The 23,945-nt window shown below is 51.6% G+C and overlaps 9 protein-coding genes across 9 annotated transcripts; 4 read left to right on the top strand and 5 right to left on the bottom strand.

Moving 5' to 3' along the window:
- Positions 1 to 225: 225 nt before the first annotated feature.
- On the bottom strand, positions 226 to 1,178 carry N7443_008490 (short chain dehydrogenase/reductase family; the record flags this gene model as incomplete). Its single annotated transcript, XM_056888546.1, has 4 exons — positions 226 to 445; positions 501 to 804; positions 864 to 1,098; positions 1,149 to 1,178. 4 exons carry the CDS (start codon positions 1,176 to 1,178, stop codon positions 226 to 228), a joined length of 789 nt encoding a protein of 262 aa, XP_056737848.1.
- Positions 1,179 to 2,055: 877 nt separating this feature from the next.
- On the top strand, positions 2,056 to 3,021 carry N7443_008489 (deubiquitinase OTU2; the record flags this gene model as incomplete). Its single annotated transcript, XM_056888545.1, has 1 exon — positions 2,056 to 3,021. The coding sequence occupies one exon, from the start codon at positions 2,056 to 2,058 to the stop codon at positions 3,019 to 3,021; it is 966 nt and encodes a 321-aa protein (XP_056737847.1).
- A 94-nt stretch (positions 3,022 to 3,115) lies between these two features.
- N7443_008488 (putative thiol methyltransferase) lies at positions 3,116 to 4,029 on the bottom strand (the record flags this gene model as incomplete). Its single annotated transcript, XM_056888544.1, has 2 exons — positions 3,116 to 3,472; positions 3,544 to 4,029. The coding sequence occupies 2 exons, from the start codon at positions 4,027 to 4,029 to the stop codon at positions 3,116 to 3,118; spliced, it is 843 nt and encodes a 280-aa protein (XP_056737846.1).
- A 1,271-nt stretch (positions 4,030 to 5,300) lies between these two features.
- Positions 5,301 to 7,142, top strand: N7443_008487 (MFS transporter; the record flags this gene model as incomplete). The annotated part of the gene is made up of 4 exons (XM_056888543.1): positions 5,301 to 5,448; positions 5,496 to 5,714; positions 5,772 to 6,787; positions 6,846 to 7,142. The coding sequence occupies 4 exons, from the start codon at positions 5,301 to 5,303 to the stop codon at positions 7,140 to 7,142; spliced, it is 1,680 nt and encodes a 559-aa protein (XP_056737845.1).
- A 2,872-nt stretch (positions 7,143 to 10,014) lies between these two features.
- Positions 10,015 to 14,184, top strand: N7443_008486 (PE repeat family protein; the record flags this gene model as incomplete). The annotated part of the gene is made up of 4 exons (XM_056888542.1): positions 10,015 to 10,167; positions 10,220 to 10,415; positions 10,518 to 10,781; positions 10,838 to 14,184. The coding sequence occupies 4 exons, from the start codon at positions 10,015 to 10,017 to the stop codon at positions 14,182 to 14,184; spliced, it is 3,960 nt and encodes a 1,319-aa protein (XP_056737844.1).
- A 397-nt stretch (positions 14,185 to 14,581) lies between these two features.
- On the bottom strand, positions 14,582 to 15,938 carry N7443_008485 (uncharacterized protein; the record flags this gene model as incomplete). The annotated part of the gene is made up of 2 exons (XM_056888541.1): positions 14,582 to 15,295; positions 15,348 to 15,938. 2 exons carry the CDS (start codon positions 15,936 to 15,938, stop codon positions 14,582 to 14,584), a joined length of 1,305 nt encoding a protein of 434 aa, XP_056737843.1.
- Positions 15,939 to 17,124: 1,186 nt separating this feature from the next.
- N7443_008484 (fungal specific transcription factor domain-containing protein) lies at positions 17,125 to 18,114 on the bottom strand (the record flags this gene model as incomplete). Its single annotated transcript, XM_056888540.1, has 2 exons — positions 17,125 to 17,310; positions 17,338 to 18,114. The coding sequence occupies 2 exons, from the start codon at positions 18,112 to 18,114 to the stop codon at positions 17,125 to 17,127; spliced, it is 963 nt and encodes a 320-aa protein (XP_056737842.1).
- Positions 18,115 to 19,375: 1,261 nt separating this feature from the next.
- On the bottom strand, positions 19,376 to 21,032 carry N7443_008483 (Mitochondrial inner membrane translocase subunit Tim17/Tim22/Tim23/peroxisomal protein PMP24; the record flags this gene model as incomplete). The annotated part of the gene is made up of 3 exons (XM_056888539.1): positions 19,376 to 20,114; positions 20,166 to 20,452; positions 20,502 to 21,032. The coding sequence occupies 3 exons, from the start codon at positions 21,030 to 21,032 to the stop codon at positions 19,376 to 19,378; spliced, it is 1,557 nt and encodes a 518-aa protein (XP_056737841.1).
- A 452-nt stretch (positions 21,033 to 21,484) lies between these two features.
- N7443_008482 (putative MFS hexose transporter) lies at positions 21,485 to 23,081 on the top strand (the record flags this gene model as incomplete). The annotated part of the gene is made up of 2 exons (XM_056888538.1): positions 21,485 to 21,637; positions 21,690 to 23,081. The coding sequence occupies 2 exons, from the start codon at positions 21,485 to 21,487 to the stop codon at positions 23,079 to 23,081; spliced, it is 1,545 nt and encodes a 514-aa protein (XP_056737840.1).
- Positions 23,082 to 23,945: the final 864 nt, after the last annotated feature.

Raw genomic sequence — 23,945 nt, 5'->3', positions numbered from 1 at the left:
AAAATTTGGATGGAAAAAAAAAGCAATGTAAAAAGCAATGTCTTTTTTTTTTGAAGGACCGAAATAGCGGTGATGACCAGCCTTTGGTTGGCATGTTGTTTCCCCGGGGTTTCGCCCCGCAGTCCGCATTGGGTTCTGGAATGTAGCTACTCGACATTTTGGTTTAAAAGAACCGACGTTTCCGCTCAATTATCCTATCTATAGTGCAATATGGGCCTGAGTGATCTAGATCTTGGCGGAGATGGCACTGCCGCCGTCCACCGTGATGGTGGCGCCATTCACGAATGCGCCCGCACGGCTACTCAGGAACAAGCAAGCACCAGCCACATCTTGAGGAGTTCCGATGCGGCCCAGAGGGACGCCAGACTTGATGGCCTCGCCAAATGACTTGAGGGTGGCGGCCATCATCTTACTCTCGAAGGGGCCACAGGCCAGGGTGTTGGAGCTGCCACACATATTAGACATGGACAAAACAGTCTGGACCGAATGTATAGACTCACGTAATGTTTCGCTTGCCCAGGTGGTTCGCCAGCGTGCGGCTGAGGTGGTGCAACCCGGCCTTGCTAGAACTGTAGGCGAAAGTCTCGAGGGAGGGCACTCGCAGACCGTCGATGCTGCCGATGTTGATAATGCGCGCGGGGTCATTCGGAGCAGACGCCTTTTCTAGCAAAGGAGTCACCAGCTGTGTGAGATCGAAGACGCGGTGCAGGTTGAGTGTCAGGACGCGGGTAAAGGCCTCGCTGGGGTACTCGTCGTAGGGGGCACCCCAATTCGAACCGGAGTTGTTAACAAGGACATGAAGCTCTGTAGAACCACCCGGTTAGCAAGGCCATCATCTCAAAGATTGTCCAGGATTGACTGACTGCTCTCGCGCTTGCCCAGCTCCTCCGCCAGCTTCTTCACATCGTCATACTTGTAGAAGTCGGCAGGAATGGCGTGGGCTTTGCCCTTGCCAAGAGCATTGAGCTCGTTGACAGCTTTATCGCAGGCCTTTGCATCGCGAGATGAGATGTAGACCGTGGCACCGTTGGTAACGTAACCCTCTGAGATCATGCGACCGATACCTTTGGCTCCGCCGGTGACCAGCACCACTTTGCCCTAGAATACAGTTAGTAGAACGACCCGCAACAATAGACAGACGATCTCACCTTAACATCGAACAAACTTTGAGAATCCATAATTGAGAAGAATGAAGTATAGGTCAATCTCAGATGCGTGGACCCATAGTTTTGATCTCACCCTCAAAGCTCCTCATTGCACTGCATACCCGAAGACCGATCAGACAAGCCGAGGCCCTCGGTGCCATGGTTTCTCCGAAGAACACGCTGTTCCCAAATAGGCCATAGTGCCGGTAGAGGTAAGGTGCCATGTTTATTGCTGCATCAGCGATCATCTTTCTATAGCTGCATTGGTCTCTTGGTATTCAATCTCAGGTTGATTCATTTTCATCATGATATTCACACGCTTCGGAAAGCCCTACCTGACCCTGACCAAGGGACACAAGTGACACTGACACCAACGTTTGAAGGGCAACTATTTGGTTAGCGTCATGTTAACACTTGAGCACCTACAATATGTTTATTTCACCCGATTTAATAACCATCCGACATTTGGGCGAGATCTAATACCATGGTGTAGTCTCTGCTGCTTTATTTCATGAGAATCCACCACTTTTGGTATACTACCGAGCCGAGCGATCGAACGTGGTGCTAGTAAGACAGAGTAGACTTTAGAGTCATGGACTATGACTCGATTCACAATCTGCTATCTTGTCGTGAAGTCTGTTAGACGTAAATCTATCCATTTAATCTATACCTGGCTGTTATTCTTTCTGTGCCTAAATAAATCCCATAGGTCGAGACTCTCGGCGATATAGTTTCCCCGAAGCGGACTACACCATTCCTATTTGGGCTCTGATTTAGGGCAGCTCCGTCAGGGTTTCGCGGGGCGACTTTGCAATGCGTCCTTGCTTGTTACTTGATTAGCGACTTTCTTTTGTTCCTTGCATTTGCATATTGATATCCAATTCTAGACCGATTGGTCTCTATCTTCGCAATGGACGGGCTTTTGGCAAAGCACCGCAAGGAGCAAAAAGACCTCCAAGGGCGAATCACCCAGAAGAAAAAGTCCGCCACTAAGAAGACCCGCAAGGGCGTCAATGATGAATGCGAACGGATGCAACGGGATCTCACAGAGCAACAACAAGCTGAAATCACACAGCTGAACGGGAACCCGGTCGAGCCCACAGAGGCTCTCGACGACCTGACTCTGGAAGATGAGTTACCGACAAATGGAGAATCGAGCGAGGACAAGACGACACGATCCGAGACTGAGCCCGCCGCGACTGCCGAGGAAGAAGAACCTGCGGCCCGCTCCAAGAAGCCCAACCGCCAAAAAGCTCGTCTCGCCCGCCGTGCTGCCGAACAAGCTGCCCAGGCCGAGGCTGCGGCAGAAGAAGCCGCGACTCAAACCAACTACCGAGGCAACGAGCAGGAAATTATGGAAACAGTGTTTAAAAAACTGGGCTTGACGGAAGTTGAGGTCACTCCAGACGGCCACTGCCTGTATTCCGCGGTCGCAAAGCAGCTTGACGATTCAGGAGTTGGCTTGCGGCCGGACCCAAGCCGAATTATTCTGCAGCCAACGACACTATCCCGTATCGACACCGTCGCATCACCGCAGCACGACGGCTACCGAGCTGTTCGGGCTGTCGCGGCCGACTTCATCACAGACCACAAGGAAGACTTCGAGGCGTTCATGGAAGAGCCCTTGGACGTCTATACTCGGAAGATCAAGCTGACAGCTGAGTGGGGTGGTCAGCTGGAGCTGCAGGCTATTGCGCGGGCATATGGGGTCGATATCAATGTCGTACAAAAGGACGGAAGATTGGAGAAGATCGAATGCGGCGATATGGACAGCTTTGATGACGAGGAAAAGCGCAGGCGCATCATCTGGCTAGCGTATTACCGACACTCCTACGGGCTCGGGGAGCACTACAACGCTCTTTTCAAGAAAACCTAAATAATTCAAATGATGATACCCAAAGGCACTGTTATTCGGCATTCTTGATTGAAACTTGGGTAGGTCAACGAGATTATAACTTTTTCTCGTTCACCTAGTCACGTCGACGCCAAATGGAGACTCTGTCATGGACCACTCCGTTCTCGCCTTGGCCTATTTCGTGGGTTCGTTTGGGTGTCCAGTACGCTACTCTTTCTAGGCCGGCCTTGCTCGGTCCTCTCAGAGGCTCATGCTTCACAATACCCTCATTGTAAGGAATCTCCTCCCCTGGGTGACTCAGGTGCTCCATATAGGCCTCTGAGGAGGAAGGGTAAGGGGGACCTGGAGCTAGGGGGTCTTTATGACGGGGGAACTCTAGACAAATCAAGTTACCTAACGGAGACGGAGCCAGTAATTGAACGTGTCGAAGCGCCCACTTAGGGCGGAGTGCCGGGTCCAGAGCACAAAAGAACTATATGCATGTTAGAAAGGGAGTGCCAGAGACATATCGTGATGAACAATATAATAGACGAATCAAGATACCGTATAGTCATAGATGATATCAAATCCATTCAAAGAAACCCCCATGGTTTGAAGCCAGGCATTATCGAAGAAATCACCTTGCACAAACATAACTTTTCCGCGCCCGACCGTCTCATCGCGCACATGATAGCTGTTGCGGTTCTCTGCTTCTTCTTTTTTGCATTCATCGACGGCAGAAGCACTGTATTCAAGACCATAGGCATCGTAGCCGAAGCTAGCAAGCAAGAGTACATCGACTCCCCTGCCACAGCCGGGGACCAGGGCCTTTCGTCTGTGCGGTTGGCCCTGTGCATCCAGGGCGATGGGCCCGCCGATAGTACCTCGCTGCTGGACCAGCAGATCCTCCAATGCGGGGTTGGGGAAGCCCTTGTCCCAGGGCAACTTGCCGCCTTTATCCCAGAGTGAGGCCCAGCCGTCGACGTATTTGTCGCCCTGGTACTGGGCCAGAGTGGCCTGGACGTCTTTGATATCGACGTTATTTGCCATTTTGAATATTTGATTTGAGAGTCGTAGATTGTAAGAACAGGTTGGTGTAATTCTTAACCTGATTGTATGAAGAATGCGGTTGATTGCGTTGATGATCTCGTTGACTGATCCAATAATCGAGATTATTAATCCACTTTTTGCAAGACCCCTCGAGCTCGAGCTCGAGGTTGTTTGATGCTACCCGTCAGAATCACTCTTTTTGAACAGCCCAGTGCATATTGTGAGCTGTAATTAGGTTATCTCTATTTATCACTGTTCATAGACGCCTCCAGGCATCTCTCCTGTGGCCAGGGTCAAGGCCAATTTCCTAAAGCGGGTTCCCCCCACGAGCCCGCAAATCCACGGTGGATTCGGACCACACAATACCTGGACTAAACGAAGCCAAATTGCATCAATCCTGCCTGACAGATGGCATTTGTTCATAACCGAGCTGGTCAAACTCCGGGGTTATCTCCAGGCGGGATTGCCCGCCCAGGTCTTTTGCCGGCGGAAGACCGGCACGCGCACTCTCCACGATGACTGGTCCCCAAAACGTGGATCGCGAATCTCGAGCCTAGGGCCCTAAAGACATGCTTCTCTTAGTTTGCCGACCCCTCACGTCGGATTAATATCCACTGACAGACGCTTGAATTAAATGAGATGCTGTTATCTTTCGGTACCCACGGTGCTTGTCGGCCTTCCGCGTGCAGACACTCTTTGTGCCGGAGTGGATCCTTGAAGATCTCGATCATACGTATTCAAACGGCGACTTCCCCTGAGGCTTCCAGAACCTCCTCCTCCTTCTGGATAAAACTAAGTATCAGAAGGAGCAGATCCCGAACATCGGGCTTGTGATGTGCTAAGTGTAGTGCACTGACCTAGAATCGTTCCTGCTTTCCACAGGTTCGCAACTCTATAGTCAGCGATCATCAGGCTCACGCCTTCCACATTCGGCTTTTGAAAGTCTCAACTCTGCCGTCGCGCTCTTCTTCTCACAGCCGAGCGTCGCAAAGAATTTAGCACATTCGCCTTATCGCATTTATCTCTTCCGGGTTCGATATCAACCTCATAGAGCCCGGTCGTTCGCAACCTTTGCAGATGAACTATCTGTATCGTCGATCGTCCAGGTTGTGGTGTTTCATCTCGTTACATCATTGATCTTCAGGAGATATCGCTTGTCCATTTCATGTCTAGCAAGGCTGGCTTAACACTCTTGCATCTCAATTTGCTGAACCCCAGGGTTTTTCGACAGGATTATTCACCACTCCTCATCGACGGCAGTACGATCCGACATGTCTGGTGAGCCCGAAAAAGACGCGGTCGTGGCATTGGCTTTGCCTCCATCAAGTTCAGGCAGCGATGAACGTTCAGTAGACTTTCCCGGCCAGGAAATTGGACTGGAACCTGTGGAAGATTATCACTCGCGGTCGCATGCCTCCAGTATCTCCCATCGCGGCGAAGAGAACAAGAATCACTATGACGAAGAGAAAATGATCCTGCGCCTGAGCCATTGCATCGTGCATCCACGGAGCTTGGTCCTGCTGTCACAATCCCACGGCTGAAGCGCAGAGGATTACTCGGTCAATTTGCCCTCGTTGCTGAGATCGAGAACCCGAAGACTTATCCACGAAGGACGAAGTGGTTCATCACTTTCATTGTCGCTGTAGCAGGAGCTGCTGCACCTTTGGGAAGCTCGATCTTTTTTCGTAAGTTGTGCTGTTTCTGTCAATTTTGTCTCGTCCAGATCTGACAAATCTCTCCAGCCTCGCTCTCCCAGGTAGCCAAGGAGCTGAACACGACTGCCACCATCACTAATCTGTCAATTGCTCTATACATGCTGAGTATGGCGATCTTCCCTCTCTGGTGGTCCTCATTTAGCGAACGACTGGGACGACGCACCATCTATATTACCTCTTTCGTTCTCTTCGTGCTCTTCAATTGCCTATGTGCAATCTCCAACTCGATTGCCATGCTGATCGTCATGCGAATGCTTAGCGGTGGTGCTTCTGCCTCAGTTCAAGCTGTCGGCGCCGGAACCATCGCGGACCTCTGGGAGGTTCGGGAAAGAGGGCGTGCAATGGGCATCTTCTATCTTGGTCCGCTCTGTGGACCTTTGCTGGCACCCATTGTTGGTGGTGTCCTGGCCCAACGATGGGGATGGCGCAGTACCATGTGGTTCGCCGCGGCCTATGGTGCGGTGACTCTCATTTTTGTTCTGGTTTGTCTACCAGAAACTTTGGTTTTGCAGAAGCCCGTGCTTTTCCCGCCTCATGAAGAGGAAGAGGAAGAGGTCCCTGGGTCTCGACCTCTGAGTCGAGTATCGACGCGGCAAATGGCGAGAACCACAACAAGATGGCTTAAGAAGCTCAAGGTGATCTTCATTGACCCTCTGAAGATTATTCTCTACCTGCAGTACATCCCGGTTCTTCTTTCGGTATACTACGCTAGCATTGCCTTCGGATCACTTTACGTGCTGAATGTCAGCGTTCAAGACACATTTGGGAAAGCACCCTACAATTACTCGACGATCATCATCGGCCTGCTTTATATTCCCAACTCCCTGGGTTATTTCGCTTCCAGTCTCGTCGGTGGACGATGGATGGATAACATCATGCAGCGCGAGGCGCGAAAGGCTAAAAGATACGATGAAAGAGGGAGACTGGTCTTCCGCCCAGAGGACCGTATGCGAGAGAACGCTTGGCTTGGCGCTATTCTTTACCCTGTTGCTCTTATCTGGTACGGGTGGACCGCCGAGAAGGGTGTGTACTGGCTGGTGCCAGTAAGTGGACCTTTCCCCACTCGTCAGTATTAGACGACGGCTAACAAATTACATCTAGATGATCGCCAACTTCTTCTTCGGTGTCGGTTCAATGCTCATCTTCAGCATGGTCACTACCATGCTTACTGAATTCGTGCCTAATAAGTCTTCAGAGGCCGTTGCCTTGAACAACTTCGTGCGGAACATATTCTCCTGTGTGGGATCTCTTGTCACGACCCCCATTATTAGTGCCATAGGAAACGGCTGGCTCTTCACCATTCTTGGTCTGGTTGCTCTAGCCAGTAGTTCGGTCATCGTGTTCATGAGGTTGTTTGGACCCCGCTGGCGCGTGAAGATGGATGCACGCATGCATTAACCTGCACCCAATTTGTGTTCTGGGAGTTGCATTCATATTTGGCTGTTTTTGTCACTTTTACGCTTCCAAGAAGCTGTCCATCTGACTCTATTACTCCATGTCAGACTCGCGCTTGTTTTCCACCCAGGTGCCCTGATGATGACCGATATCCTGTTACTGCGTTTGCTCTTGTCGTGTCGAGCGCGCTATCTTTGATACCCCCATGAGATAATGTCTAGGTATTATTATGAACCCTCGAATGAATAAAGTAACGACTTCATCTCTCTACGACAATCCTTATGCATCAGACTTGAAAACGCAAGGTATCTGCATAGATATTCTAGAAACTTCAGCGTAAACATGATCAACGCACCCCAATCACACCCAAACGACCCAAGCACCGAAACGCCAACACAACACACATCAACCCCACCCGACGCATGAAACCAGACCGGCAAACATGTTCTCCTTCTCCAGGCGGGTCAAACCCGCAGGCCCAGGATCTAGGAATTAAACCACGCACTTTCAGCAAGACAAGGCATCCAATCGGACTATTACAATCCCACGAAACAACCCTGGGACACCCCCCGAGAAGAGTCGAGTCGGGATCGAGCGAAGAAAGTTCTTTCTTCCGGTCGTTACACCGGACTCGGAGGCGCTGGGGTCCTGGATGGATTCGTCATTTTGTGTTGGCTGCAGGCGCTAGTGGGGTTATCGGCCAAGAGGGGATAAGGGTTGTGCTTGGGATTGATGCATGCTCATGTATGTTTTCTGTGGTCAAGGGGGTATTTTGTCATCGGTTAGCGCGGAAGGAGGATTGGGAGAGGTTGAGATTGTGAAGTATTGCTTGGAGTGGGAGGGGAAGGTTTGGATGATCGGAATGAAGATGGGTGCAGTAGACGGCGAATATTAGTACCGCATTCGGAGTTACTTTGTTATTTGACGCTTCATTCAAGAAGTCTGAAAACTTATGGATGGTTTTGTGAAAGCAATTGCTTAGGACTTGAGCATATAATATCTGAATGGATTTCGTGGATCTATAGGAATCCCGAGTCCGTGGATTCCGGAGAGATTAGTTCATACTGTAGATCTCCAAGATTAAAGATAGACCACTTGTTGACAAATTTACATTCATTGATTTTCATAGTATACTAGTCAAGGTTGCATTGTGAGATCTCTGGCCGGGCATATTTCAATCTATTGGAGCCAACGCTAATCGCTGGCAGCTTCTATGGTCTTCTCGAGTCTTTGGGGGGGGGGGGGGGGGGGGGGAGTTCGAAGTCAACAGTACACTGCGCACTTGTAGATATTCAAAGACCATCCACACCTCATCCCAGGTATGTTGCCCAACTAGGCCTAATTCCAACACATCACCAGCACATAATTGCACAGTTTCAATAAAAGTGAAGCTCTCTAGCGGGTTTTAGCGCGTACCATTGATTACTTGTAAGCGTGGCCAGGATACTCGGCCCGCTGCAGGGCGTTGGGTAGTCAGTTGACCCAATTTGGGAACACAACAGGGTTTCAAGAGGCACAACAGATCGGGCCATGGCGATATCGGGTCGCCCCGTCGCGAAAATAGACTGGGCGGTGACGCATGCATCTCTTTTGGGACCGATAACGAGAATTGACCTTTAGGCGACGAGCCTAGCGATCAGATAATCGGATGATCGAGGGACGTGGTGAACGAGCAGTGGCCGGAAGATCGTAAATGAGCTGTCACCTGATTTCCACCTTCCCCCGCATAATGTTCCACCACTTCTGCGATGCACAGGAGTGCATAGGGGATTGCCCGATCTTCATTCCGACCGCGCCCTTGCTGTGAAATCTCTCTGGAGCATTTGGCGAGGATCGGCCGGATGAAGTGTCGGTGTCGAGAGTGGAGTCGCGCAATGGCCAACGCGACTCCATCCAACAACTCATTTCGCTATTTTGACTCACCACCATTAGTGTCTGGGCCAATATTTCCCTGAGCAAAGGTCCAATTCCTCTGGCAACGCCCTTGTCGCCGTCTTCCCCACTGGCGCCAGGCCATGCACCTTGTTTGCCGCACTTGCCGGGAAACGTTGGGCAGAAATGGGCAGTTCGACTGCATCACTTTTCGTGCTCGGTATTGTGAGCACCTCAACCGGGAACACAACAGAATACATTCGTGTTTCAGTAAACCCTCTTCGATTGACTCGTGACCCACACCCGGTTAATCACCAATTTGCCCCCAAAGGTCGTGTGTGTACAGTAGTGGCAGGAAAACACAACAGAAATGACAAAAAAATGAATGGTGGAACCCGCCCCCCCACTAAGACCCATGTTTCTCCATGATGCTGCAGCATTACCTTTCCTATCTGGACCAATTTGGGCCCTTTTGCTTTCCGACCCCCAATACAATTCCGCCATGGAATACTTGCTACTGCATCTCGTCCTGCAAGTGTGGATCGTGCTGTCCTCACCCGGCCCTAATCAGTTACTAGACATCCCCATACCGGTCACCACCGCATGGAGACCGAAGCGACGTGGCCCAATGGCATCCTAACGTCGTCGGGCAGTTCGTTCATGACGTTCAGGGCCCAATACCGCTCTTGCAGTGGGTTGCTGTCCCATCCACCCGGATAGCGGGCGAACTATTATACGCTGCCTCACAATGACTGTCCAATGCTAATTTCCCATCTTCTAAGAAGCAAGCATATGGCCTTTGCCAATTCCGTCTTCTGTCACATTTGTACCTTGCCCCAGTCTCGAGTTCCTTAAACTTCCGTTACTTGTTCCTCCTTTTCCCTTGCCGCCCCAACTTTCCCTGCAACCAGCCTGACAGCGGCTTGTCAAGCTCCTATTGTTCACACCACGCGCCAGTCAGCATCGCCGGCCTCGATATATGATACGTCATTGATCCGAGGTCATGGCCAAGAAGGGCAAAAAGAAGAATAATAAGACTAGCAACAACCGCCTCCCCGTCGGTGCTGCTCCAAACACCGAGCCTGACGAAAGCACCAACCAGCCTGCCCTCGACTCGGAGGCTGCAGGTGCTGAAGATGAGCTCAGCAGGTTACAAGTACGCATCGCTCCCTCAGTATCAGTATCAGCCGGTGGAGCGTCATTATCAGACCTTCGATTTCAACACCGCATCTTATTATACTTATCCTATTTCAATTCCCAATGGCAATGATCTGACGGCACCCAAGGTCCAGGACGACAAAGAGCCAAGTGCCGAGCAAGAGAAGGAGACTCCTCCAGCTGAAGCTGCAGTAGAGGAGCCAAGCGCCTCTCCTGATGAACCCCCCGCACCAGCAGAAAATGCAGGTAAGTGTATGACTCCGGGATATGACCATTGTATACATATTCGAGGGAGACCGTGCTCGGTGTAAAATGAGGGTACTCACTCACGATATACAGAACCTTCAGGGGACACACCACCAGCCGAGTCCGCTGAAGCCACCGACGCCCCTGGTGAAGATGCCAAAGAAGAGGGCAAGGACGCTGACCCTCCTGCAGGCGATGAGCCTGCGCCGAGTGCAGAGGGCGAAGCTCCTGCAGCAGAGGCCGCTGAAGAGCCGCCTACAGAGGGTGCAGAAAGCGCAGAGCCAGAGCCAGAGACGACAGAAGAGACTCCAGAACCCGCAACAGACGACGGCGAACCCAAGAAAGATGACGACAATGGAAACAATGGTAGAATGTACCTCTCCACCCATGACCATTGGGATACTAACCATTCGCAGACGAAGATTTTCCAGAATGTGACCCTGAACTCGGACACGGTGGAGTAGAGTCTGAGAAGGAGGAGATTGCCAAACAAGCAGCTGAAGACGCCGAAGCCGAGGGAGATCCTGCCGAAGCAGCGGAAGAAAGCAAGGACGCCCCTGTCGAAGATCACCCAGCTGAAAGCAACGCAGAGCCTGCGCCTGAAGCAGCTACAGAAGATGGTCCCAAGGACGAACAAGCTCCGCCAGAGGCAAAAGAGGATTCTCCACCCACCGACGATGCAGTCGAGCTCGAGAAGGAAGTGGAAGCTCAGCCCGAAGAACCAGCATCAATCAAGCCAGAGCAACCGCCAGCAGAAGATCCTGCGCCTGCGCCGGCTGAGACCCCTTCGGATAAAAAGAAGAAGAAAAAGAAAGGGAAGAAAGGGAAGAAAGGCTCCTCGGACGAAGAAGCAGAGCCTGCGCCTACGCCTACGCCTGAACCTGAACCCACTGCTGAAGCCGAGCCCGAGCTCCCTCCAGAGCCTGCGGCCGAAGCAGCTCCCGAATCCGCTGTTGAGCCTGAGCCTGAGATTTCTGCTGAGCCTGCTCCTGAACCCGCTGCTGAGCCCGAGCCTAAGATTTCTGCTGAGCCCGAACCTGAGCCTGCTGCTGAGCCCGAACCTGAACCTGCTGCTAAGCCCGAACCTGAACCCGCTGCTAAGCCCGAACCTGAGCCTGCTGCTGAGCCCGAACCTGAGCCTGCTGCTGAGCCCGAACCTGAGCCTGCTGCTAAGCCCGAACCTGAGCCTGCTGCTGAGCCCGAACCTGAGCCTACTGCTGAGCCCGAACCTGAGCCTGCTGCTAAGCCCGAACCTGAGCCTGCTGCTGAGCCCGAACCTGAGCCTGCTGCTAAGCCCGAACCTGAGCCTGCTGCTGAGCCAGAGCCCGAGCCTGCTCCAGAGCCTATAGTCGAGCCTGAAACTAAACCCGCACCGGTAGAGGCTCTTTCGAAAAAGAGTAAGAAAAAGAAGAAGGGGAAGGCCTCTAAAACCGCCGATCAGGCAGTGGTGCCCGAGTCCGCAAATGAAACTGCCACAGATCAAGCTCCTGAGCCAGTCCCGGAGGCAACAAAAGAAGCTCCTGCTGAAGCTGCACCCGTAGAGCCCGCGGCTGAATCGGAGGAAGCTCCTACTGAAGCTGCCAAGGAACTAGAAGATGCGCCCGCTGAGGCCCCCGCGCCCGAGGCTTCGCAGGACACTTCGGCCGGTACAGCAGTAGCGGAAGCGGCCGCAGAAGCGAAGGACGAGCCTGTGGAGGAGCCAGCTGCCCCCGAGCCTGAACCAGCTCAAGAGGAAGCGGCCGCAGAAGCAGCTGGTGAAGCCGCACTCGCCGAGGACACGACAGATGAATCAATTCCTGAACCACCAGTCGAAGAAACAGCGGAAGCAGCACCGGCAGAGGAGCCATCTTCTGAACCACCTGCGGAAGAGCCAGCTGCTGAGGAGGTTCCCGGAGAAGCAGTCGCCGAATCCACTCCTACGCCGGAGTCTATTCCAAAGGAAGCGCCACCAGAGAAGCCTGCAGCTATAGAGGAGCCCGTAACAGAGCCGCTTGCCGCCGATGAGCCTGTCGCTGATCCCCCTGCTGATCCCGAGCCCGAGCCCGCTCACACCGAGGAACCCGCCACAGAAGAGGTACCCGCTGAGGAACCCGTCGCGGAAGCTCCTGCCGAAGAAGCTCCAAGGGATGAAGCTCCGGATGAGGGGCCTACCGTCGAAGTTGCTCCTAGCGAAGAGCCTACGCCTGAGCCACCCGCTGCTGAGGAACCAGCTCCCGCAGATCCTGTGCCCGAAGAGCCTGTAGCGCCCCCCGATGAACCAGAGGCTGTGGCCGAAGAGCCTGTTCCAGAACCGCCTTCTGAGACACCTGTGGAGGAGCCTGCAGCAGTTGAAGAGCCACTAGCTACAGAGGCTGCAGAAGCTCCAGCAGAAGAGGCAGCTCTCGAGCCTGTGGAAGATGCACCTGAGCCGGAGCCAGTCATTGAGACACCCGCGGAAGTCGCGCCTGAAGTCGATGAAACAGCAAACGAGGCCCCTGCTATCGACGCACCAGAGGAGCCAGTAGCCGTTGAGCCTGCTGCTCCGGAAGCTGCAGCGCCCGAGGAAGCTCCACCAGTAGAGGAGCCATCTCCTGAAGCGGAACAATCTAAGGATATCCTTGCTGAGGAGGCCCCAGCTGAAGCTGACCCAGAACCTACTCCTGCTCCCATGGAAGAGCCACCTGCTATTGAAGAGGTCACTCCAAGAGATGAAGCTCCAGAGCCTGCTCCAGAAGAAGCTGTAGGACCTCGTGACGAGCCCGAGCCAGTGTTCATGGAGGACCATGCCGGTGATGCTGGCGATGCCGGTGATGCTGCCGCTAGAGAACGTCGACGCAAGAGGCGCTCACCCAATAGTGGTCGCGATGGTCGCGACGGCCGTGAAGGTCGTGAGACTAGCGGCCGTGAGCGACGATACTCAAAGACATCCTCTGATGGACGTCGTGATCAGCTTCAGCTTCAGCGCCAAAAGAGTGAACGTGGTGGCGTTTTTACCAACCGATGGGCCATGGCTTTGGAAGAAGCTCGCCGGCAGCATGATGAGAAAGAGCGAGCCAAGGCGCAAGCTAAGCGACAGTCCGAAGCCGTCGCCACCGACAAAGTGCGCAGTGGAATTCCCCCGTCGGAGAAGTCCAAGCACTTGGAGCGTGCGGTGAAGGACAAGGAGCCGCTGGTTGTCGAGGTCAAGCCCAAGCGTCGTGCTTCCCATCAAGAGCCGAGCCGCTCCGTTAAGCCTCCCCCGTCGTCGAAAGAGATGTCCACCTCCGCTCCTAAGCCTAAAGCCTTCCTTCGGTACATGAGCAACGGCCAATCGGAGAATAAAGGCCCTCTCTTGCGCGTCAATAGCTCCAAGTCCACGTCTAAGTCTACAGCCCCGGCGCCCGAACTGTCGCGTCGAGCTTCTACATCCCATAGCCATAGCAGCAGTCACCGTGAGCGTGATTCCAATGAAGAGAGGAGATCCAGCGGACGTTCTAGCGGATCACACTCTCGACGTGAGGAAGATGCTACCCGGTCGGAGAAGAAGTCTCGTCGTCGATCTGTCGTTGAGCCCGAGGCTAAGCCCCGTGAGAAGGAGAGCCGCGAGAAGGAGAGAAAGCCTGAAAGCTCTCGCCGCCACCGAACCAGCCAGGAGAAGGAGCCCCGTGAGAGTCGTGAAGCCCGCGAGCCTCGTCAAAGCCGTGAGAACCGCGAAACTCGCGATCGCACCCATCGCCGCCGACGCGATGAGTCCCCACCCAAAGAACAGTCGAAGCTTAAGGGACTCTTCAGAGCCATCACTGCGTTTTAAACCTATGTTTGCCTTTCAACCTTTGTTTTTTTTTTTGATATGATTGGGGATGAGAAATGATGTGTATGATGATTGATTGATATTGATGACTGCATAGAGACACATGGGAGCAACGCATTGCCGGAGTAATTTGTTTATGTGTTGAAGACTGTTTGAATCTGACTGTGAGCATAGTTGTTAGGCATTTCGATCTATAAAGTCCAACCGTTGGAGCTTATTCTGATCACCATTTCTACCAATTCGTACTGGTAATCGACGTAAATCCCCCCGAGTTCATTAAATCAAGACTATTTTTCATCCCAGGCCCAGAGTATGCTCGGTATTTACATCATCATCAGGGCCATGAAGATATGGAAGTCGCCCACATTGCAAAATACTCCGCACAAATGCAAAGCCATCAATCTCGAGCCTCAGTTCTCGCGGGAACAATCCGAGAACACCATCCACACCAAGCCCGATGCAATCCATTCTCCTCACGGACAAGATACTTGCCCGTCTCCCGCTCATCCTCATACTCAACCACACAAGCGCCTACCATAACCCTCTTCTTCGACTTATGTTTCACTCTTCCACCAAGCCCAATAATCTCCTGCCTGAAATACCCTGGCTCCTCGTCATCATGGCTATCATTTGGGAATAGATCATGGTGCGGATGACTTGCGGGACTGTGACTCGCACTACTGGAATCACTAGATCCTTCATTTGCTTCGCAATCGACTTCAAGCTCGATCTCCTGCGCGGCCAGACATCCTTCTCCGCGCCCACATTTTACGCCCTGGCATCCTTCGCCGATACCAGTTCCTAGCCCGCCGCCCAGGTATGTGCTATACCGCGTGCGCCAGGCCCATACACGCCTGTATGTTGTGTCATTGCTGCGCAGGGTCTGGCCGCATGGCGTACAAAGCCAGACGAGGTCATCGCAGTTGCACGGAGTATGCGCGAAGGCCTCAAATGTAGCCGATTCCGATCCATCACCGAAGAGGTCTGGGGTAGTGAGCTCCGGGTGTGTGTGTGAGAGGTGGCAGGAGAGCGGTGCAGTGCCGCACGTTCGACAGAGACGACGGATACGGCTTTTCAGCGAAGTTGAGGAGGGTGGTTTAATCGTGCAGTTCTATTGACTGTTAGTCTTTTGTGCTGTCTCGGAGTGTGGATGAGCCACGTACTCTGCATACGACCTTGTTGCAGCGGCGACACTCGCCTACCATGTCGCGCGCGCACTTGCTCACTTTCCCGCGCGTCATGCGTCCTGGTTCGCCATTTCCTTGGCTTAGAAGGCGTAGGACGGACTTGACACTGTTGGGGATGACAGCTCGGCCGTCTAGCATTTCTGCTACGGTCTCGATGTATTCATTTTCGCAGCGGAGGGTCTCACGGACGAGTTGGTGGCGGAATGGCGCTAGGTTCACGTGGAACTGGCGGCATGTTCGCGATAAGGCGTGGAGGGTATTCAAATCGACGGCGCGGGCGATTTCTTTGACGATGCTAGAGCGGAAGGGAGTTAGTCTTCTATTGAGTGGGGACTGGGAAGTGGGACCGTACGGGTAACAGCTCAAAGCTGCCGAGAAGGCGTTCCTGTTGGGATTGTCGAGCTCCTCGTGCGTGGCGTCCTCGCGCTCGTCATCTGAGGAAGTCGGTGAGGGTGGGAATTCAGCGGAGTCGGCTGTGGCGACCGGCGCCATCAGCTGAGGGAAGGGCTTCTCCGCAGAGAAAGCGCGATGCCCGAAGGCATCGTCCAAGTCCACAAACACCACCATGCTGCAGCTGCCATCAGAGGCTAGATGAATCAGCACATCAGATAAGATGAGGGATCCGACTTTTTAAAGGCGTCGGTGGGGAATTGAAGTGGTTCTCCCTGAGACCCTCTGCGGCTGGCGCGTTCCGAGTGGGATGATGCAGCCTGAGCGATGTCGTGCTCCGTTCTTCGGTGATGGAAGTTAAGTGACTAAAAGAAACCCAGGACGCCGCGATATGAGGATTCGTAGCTTGAAATCTCCCTGCGCAAACCAGATGAAGCTATTCCAAGGTCACCTGGCCTATGATGACATCTCCATGCCCCCCCTCTTTCTCTTTCGTTTTCCCGGTTTTGCGATTAGATTAGCCCTTGAGCCCCTCCCTGTCCGAGTCTAGCTGAGGGGTTTCTGCACATCCACCAAAATCGACGCTTTCCAGCAACATGGTCAATAAATGCTGTTATGGCTACGAGCAAGTACGTACTTGTCACAATCCGTACTCGTCATTGTCGATTCCAGCAAGTAGTCTATCATGTGACGACAGACTGCCAATATGCATTGTTTCGGTAGCAGTCCCCAATGACACAGGGCATCTTTTGCTCAAGCCCGGTATTTTGCAAGCAAGGTAATATGCTATCAGGGATCAGCGTCTTGGTGCTGCCGTCCATGGCCTTCGGGAGAGCAGAGTTATCCACAAATGAAGATTCTGAATCTAGCTCTATGGTAAATGCAGTCTGACAGATGACTTTCAAACTATACAGCCCACAGATCCCGAATGCATTAGCAATTTTCAAGGCATGCTGAGAAGCACCCACTTATATAGATCACTTTCTGCCTGAATTGATCTAAGAACGCAATAAAGCCAAACTCTCTGCTTGAGATTTCCCCGCATCTCATGAATCGGGATCCCCTGAAGATGTCTAACCTGTAGCCAACCATGTCCACGTACGCCATTAAATATTTGACACATAGGCTATTTCCAAAATTGGTTTACTTGTGCCTACTTCACTGGTTCGGCATCCTTGCTGTTCCGTGTTACGAAATACGCATTGGGAGTTCGGAATGAAACACCGACACACGGTAAATGTATTAACATCCGAACGGTCACGACTTCGGAGAATTGGAGAATTAGGTAAAATTTGGCCGAGGCACTGCTTAGTTAAGCTTCTTTCGGACATGATGATCAAGAGTTATATCAAATCCCGGCCTTTCAGAGTAATCGCCGCAAAGTGTCCGATGCCTTTGAGTCAAGACGGGTCAAAATATCTAGTAACACCGAGAGATCATTCCGCGCCCGAACGGAGAGTGGAGAGTTCTTATGTTGATCAATGATCTCAAGTAAACTGGCTCCGATAAGCCGGATCTTTTCAACCTTCTCGATCATTAGAACAGTTTCCTACGGTGGGCGAGAGATCAGACTTACGCATGGTTCACCATTCACCTGCAATGTCCAGAATGGAGCGTCACAAATGACACGCAGCATGTCGCGTGCGATGTCGGTCTTTCTTAGTAACAACATGTCATTGCGCGTCGGTGGGTAATAATTGAACTCTTCTAACTTCTGTGTGATCACCATCTTGAGGCAGTGTAATGAGACATAAAGATTTGCCGCTTGAATACCACACTGTCTCATTAGACTACTCAGTCGACTGCTTTCTTCACCGAAATTGGCCACAAACTTGTCTGGTTGCAATAGCGCGGGCAAGTCATCGAGTGAGGTAGCAAAAAGCACGTAGAGATGATCCAGTCGGTGCCGCTCCTCGGCTGTAGGGGGTGGACGAGCAATGCCATTCACTGGCGTGCTCTGGTCTATCAGTCGCATCTCCAACAGCAAATCCGATGCACTTTGCCAGAGCCGGATATTGGCGTTGAAGCCTGCGATGAAACTCTTTCGAGTATTTGAATCATCTGGATCGGCACTTCTCGGTGTCAGGACAATTTCGCCTTCGACGCCAGTGGGATACCCAATTGTGATTCCCGAATTGAATGAGAATTTGTGAATGGTGATTGGCCGATTATTCAGAATGGCGGCTGATTTATCACCAATATAGACTATCCAGAATGCCCGTCGTCGGAACTCTGCCTCAAGGGGCGAGAGACCTTGTAGAGATTCCTCTTCATGCATCTGCATCACTTGTGCCAATCTGGTAGCCTCGCCGAATATATGCCACGACAGTCGTGGTTTGCCGGCTGCATGCATGCAGTTGGAGTGAAAGTAACGGATCGCAACGGAATTGGCATTTGGATATTCAAGATCGGACTCCAAGTATGTGATCAGGCAGTTGCGAGAAGCCCCAAGAAATATCTCTGCGATGCTATCGCCTTCGGGGAATATGTTTTTCGGAAGAAGGAATGCCGCCTCGGCGCAGACAGCCGTGATTAATGTGAAAGTAACATCCGGCCACAATTCTGGATACTTCAGACTATTGAGCCCGTATATCAGGCTATCTGCCGTTGTGTGATTTCTCCGGGTAACAAAGAAATTGAGTCCATCTCGAAGACTGGGTTCATGAACCAGTGGAATCAATGGGAAGAGATACTGAAAGAACAGCTCAAAAGAGTGATTGACTGTCCTTTCTAGATCTACCGATAGATCAAGTGAGTACAATGCATGTGCTAGGTCTTGCCATCGTTGTAAGGCTGAGATCGCCCTTGCAGAGGCGGCGTCGGAGATAGAAGTGTGCACGGTGTCGGGCGAGAGCGCGGGATCGACAACTGTAAGACTGGAGTCCCATGCATCAAGTGATACTGCTGCAGCAGTTGGTTTAACGCTCAAGTCATTGTTAGGGCTACGTCCCGATAGATCCAAAGGAGGCGCCGGAGGGCTATGTAGGGAGCTTGAATGAGCTTCACTGATGGACTTTTGCCGTTTCGCCTTGGGTCCTCGTCTCGCAAGTGGCAGATTAAACGTGCATGATGCTCCCGATAATCGGCAACTGGTGCACAACGACGATACATCCGAGCAGTCGCACTAATACAGCGTTAATCCAGCTTCTTGGAACTTGTCGGGAATTTTCCATTTCACTTGGCACTCACTTTTGCTTTTCTCCGTCGGCATCGATCACACGCTCTGGCCGGTGCTCGAGATCTAGCAGGGCTGATAGCTGCCATCAAATTTTATGCAGGCCGGTGATCTGGGGTGACGGGGAAATTTGTCGAGGGAAGAGCCCGAAATCTGGGGATTAGCATCGGTCAAATACCCCACCCCCGCTCCCTGCATTTCGCCGACGCGGGACGTGAAGATGGGACATTCCCGATTGAGGTCTCGGTAGCGAGATTCCAGCCCGACGTTTTGCCTGTTTATTGCTTGAACCGATTGAAAGCCCCCTAAAACAGGTGGGATGTGTTGAGTTAGAATGTGAATTTGAATAGTCTTAGTTTCGTTCTAGTCTTTCCGCAATTTATTCCGCAATTTATTTCAATCTGTGAAATTATTCTAAAAACGTCTCACATCAAACCCTTTACATGTGTGCCCTGGCGCCTTTACCAGAGGATTCTTCGGCGCCATCTGTCTGAGACTGGGTATTTACTGCACCCATTCGCTCGTCGAACATGCTCTTCAATTGCAACGCGGACTTCTTCGGCGTTCTTTCTAGAGTATCATAATCGGTGAAAGTGACACCAAATCGAACGCCATAGCCATCAGACCATTCTAGAAATCTCAGTTCATCAAGCGGAGCAAGGGTTGCCAGATCAAACTTACCCAAATTATCCATCAATGACCACGCGAAGTACCCTTTGATGTCTGAGCCATCCTCGTTGCAAGCCAGTGCGACGGCATCAATATGATCCTGGAAATAACGAATCCGATAGTCATCTTTGACGGCGTCTTCACAAGTCATCTTTTCTTCACCGGGGCATGGGCACCCATTCTCTGTGATATAGATCGGCTTCCCATATTTTCGGTACACTCTGGTCAAATGTTTGCGGAAAAGACTAGGAGTCGAGCGAAGCCAATGAACACCACTTGGTTCGCCAACCGAAACGCCCTGCTTGTCTTCTTGGCACTCTTCCACATTCCCCAGGAAGTCAACCTCAGGCGCATATTCATCGCGATGACGTGCAAATTGAGAAGTATAGTAATTCATGCCGTAGAAGTCCATGTTGGCTTTTCGAAGTAGATCAAACTCCGCATTTGTAAACTTGGGAAGTCTCTCACCGATTTGCTCTCTCATGCAGGCGGGATAGTCTTGTGCTAGGCTACCGAATCAATCAGTATTTGTTTTTCAACTTTTTCATGAATATACTCACCAGACTGGGTTAGCAAACCATCCGATGTGGAACTCCATGCGGCGCTCTGCCGCGAGTTTGTCACGCTCATCTTGGCTATCCCAGGGTTCGTAGTAATCGCCATTGAGTGAAATACCGATCTTGCCATGTTGAATAGCTCGAAAGTCTTTGTTATACAATGCGACAGCACGGGCATGGCTCATAATTAAGGCCTTTCCGACGATCCAGGGCTCCGTAGCCGTGTTACCCTCTGTTGACTGAGGATTGATGCTGCTTCGCCCAGGCGCATTTCCACCAGTAGCGTAGCCCTTGAATTGGTCAGCCAGTGAGAACCCGAAATTGCACAGATGAACTCACAAAGATGGATACAATCCATGGCTCGTTCAGGGTAATCCAATTCTTCACCCGGTCTCCAAAACGCTCATAGCACACCTTGGCATATCGCTCAAAGTCCAGTTGCGACTCTTCCACATCCAGCCATCCGCCATAACGGTCGTGAAGTGCTTGGGGGAGATCCCAGTGGTACAAAGTGACCCACGGTGTAATGCCCCTGACCAGCAAGGAGTCAATGAGCCTGTTGTAAAACTCGATGCCGGACTCATTAATCGAATCATTTCTTCCACCTAGTGGAATGATCCGAGACCAAGAAATTGAGAACCTGTAAGCCTTAGCACCATATCGGGAGAGAAGATCGAAATCCTCTTGAAAACGGTGGTAGTGATCGCAAGCAATATCTCCGCTAGCTCCTTTGGTCCGCGTAGGCTCTAAATGGCAAAAAGTGTCCCAAATTGATTTCTCGCGACCATCATCATCAACAGCTCCTTCAATCTGATAGGCAGCTGTCGCGAATCCCCATTCGAAATCGTGGGGGAGTTGAACAGGAGACATAATTGACGTCTTCGCGGGGTGCTCGAAAAAAGGACCGGATAATTGAGATTCGAAGAAGTCAGCATAGACAGAATGCAGAATCTTTGAAAAGCTTATAGCAGACAGCCAGCTTTAGAATTCCGGGATGGAGTTATCCCGCATGGTTTCGGGGAATTTACGGTCAAGATTCGACCCAAGTCTTGTAATTCGCCGTTTTCCCGTTTCGCCGCCAGGAACCCAACTCAATTCTTCTCTTCCCCACGGGGCATTTCCCCGCAATGCAAGGTCTTCCATTTCCACGTGTGCTTCGAATATCCCGGGACCTTAGGGCTGGTTGGGGCATTCGTAGTGTCCGCAGAGCTGTCATTTCTATAAGAAGTGCAAGGATGCCTTGAGCTTGACGGAACTGCATTCCGCTTGGACAGTTGAGCCCGATCTTTTCCCAAGGACGCCGCACATCCCTATACCTGATAATGGCTCCTGCTGCTGCTCATGCGGCCGAGGGCATCATTTCGTCCATCGATGTGGACTCGATGCCACCTTTCTGGCGCCGGAAAAATGGAATCTTGCTCTATTTCCTCCTAACATCCTCCTTGCTTGCAAGTGCAGCGCTCGGTATTGACGGGGTAAGTTTCTACCTCTTTAACATATGCTTCTGTATGAATTAACATATCCTAGTCCATGACAAATGGTATGCAGGTCTTGGAGTCCTGGCAAGTTCGATTCGGACATCCCGAAGGTGCCAAGCTGGGCTTCTTCGGCGCGGCCAATGCTATTGGAGGCGTGATTCCTTTCATTTTTCTGAGCTGGATCAGTGACAAGCTTGGTCGACGTTTACCGACTGCACTGGGGTCCGTCATTATTATCACCGGCGTGCTCATTGAATTCTTCGCTAAATCTTTGAACATGTACATTGGTGGGAAGATCGTGCTGGGTGTAGGATCTTCGCTCATTCAAATGGGTGCTCCTGTCTTGGTCACTGAGCTGTCCCATCCCAAAGAGCGTGTCCAAATCACCACTTTTTACAATACTTCGATCGTGCTTGGTTATGTCATTGGTGCCTGGGCGACATTTGGCTGCTACAGAATTACTAGCCAGTGGTCTTGGAGGCTTCCTACTCTGATCCAAATCGTCCCCTCAGCATACCAATTCTGTCTGATCTGGTTCTGTCCTGAATCTCCTCGATGGCTGATTGCAAAGGGTCGCCACCAGGAAGCGCGCCAAATTCTGATCAAATACCACGGCGAGTGCGATCCTAATTCTGAGCTGGTCAATGTCGAGTGTGCCGAGATCCAGCAGGCTATTGATAAAGAAGCCGAGAATAACATGTCATGGAAAGTCTTCTTTACTTCTCAGGCTAATCTCAAGCGCATCTTCCTCTGTTTTGCGACGGCGGTATTTAGCCAGAGCTCTGGCAATTTGCTTGTCTCAAACTATCTCACGCAGATCCTGAAAGATACGGGCTTGAAGACACAGTATGAAATCACGCTCATGAACGGAATGGTCACATTGTGGCAATACATCGTGGCCATCTTCGTCACTTTGATTATCGATCGGTTCCGGCGCCGCTTCTTCTTCCTCACCGGGTCCGGCGGCGTTCTCGTCACGTTTATTGTTTGGACGATTGCCGCTCAGCAATACCTCGAACATAACTCATTGACCGCCGGCCGGGTTGTGATCGCCTGTATCTTTTTCTTCCAGGCTTTTTACACTTTCGCCTGGACGAATCTTATTGTCACGTACCCCCTCGAAGTTGTCACTCTTCAGATGCGAGCCAAGACGTGGGCATTCGTTCTACTCACAATTCAAGTGGCATCTATCTTTGGAAGTTACGTCAACCCTATCGGATTAGAAAAGATTGGGTGGAAGTTCTATATCTATTATGATATCTGGGTGTTCATCGTCTTCCTTGTTGTTTACTTCTTCTTCGTTGAGACGGCTGGTCCCACCCTCGAGGAGCTGACCTATCTGTTTGAAGGGGAAGATACAAAGCGCAAGCTAGTTGAGAAGATTGAAGAGAAGAAGGAACAGGTTCAATACGAGGAACAAGTGGAGGGCAAGTCTGCATGAAGCTATGTGGTATAAGCTACGAATTTACTCTGGGGTGGTAATTTCGCAGAGCATATTGTTTTGGACCGAATAATTGACTCGAATGACGAACAATGTAAAAACATGCATAAGTAGCAGCACCCATGCCTCGAATCCCTCATGCCACCTCGGGCGGGGGTGTCAACAACCCTGCAATTCCGACTATAGCCGCACGACCTCGGGGCCATCGGCCACAACACCGACCACTCCAGCGCATGCGGCTCAAACCAAAGCGCGAAATAGCAAACCCCGAGGTCCTCATCTACAACGATCAACACGATCAATACGATCAACGAACCCAAAGAAAAACCCCAACAATCTACACCCCACTAGGCCTAGATACTGTACTCATCACATCTCTGGCAAGCACCCACCACCACCCGCGCGCGCATCATAACCAAACCAGGCAGGTCTCAACCCACTTCGACATAACCAACCCACTAACCCCAAAAGCACCCTCGACCCAACTCAACCCGTCCCAAAATAAACCCTCGAAAGCAAAAAGAAGAAAATAAATAAATGGAAATTTTGCTCGCAAAAGCCAGATAGAGCCTCGTGACCCCCCCCCCCCTGATCGACACGGGCGCCCGCCTCCGCCGTTTTGAGCCAAGATGGTCTTGGTTGGGCCTTTACGCGGTCCGGCCCTTGGGGCTGAACCTATTATCGACACGGCTAACCGAGCTCTATATTTCTTTTTATTAATTTTTATTTTTATTTCTTTTTGCATGCAGTCAGTATGGAGTTTACCAGTATGGAGTACCCGGGTGACTAGATGACTTGGGACTCGACTATGACTACTATGTTGAGTCATACGCTAAGGCAAAACTTGACATTCCAAACAGGGGT

The sequence above is a fragment of the Penicillium atrosanguineum genome, assembly GCF_028827265.1.
Source record: "Penicillium atrosanguineum strain IBT 20685 chromosome Unknown utg000007l_segment0_segment0, whole genome shotgun sequence".
In the NCBI taxonomy this organism is placed as follows: Eukaryota; Fungi; Ascomycota; class Eurotiomycetes; order Eurotiales; family Aspergillaceae; genus Penicillium; species Penicillium atrosanguineum.
Note: the sequence above shows the minus strand (reverse complement) of the source record. Positions and strands in the feature narration are given on the sequence as shown.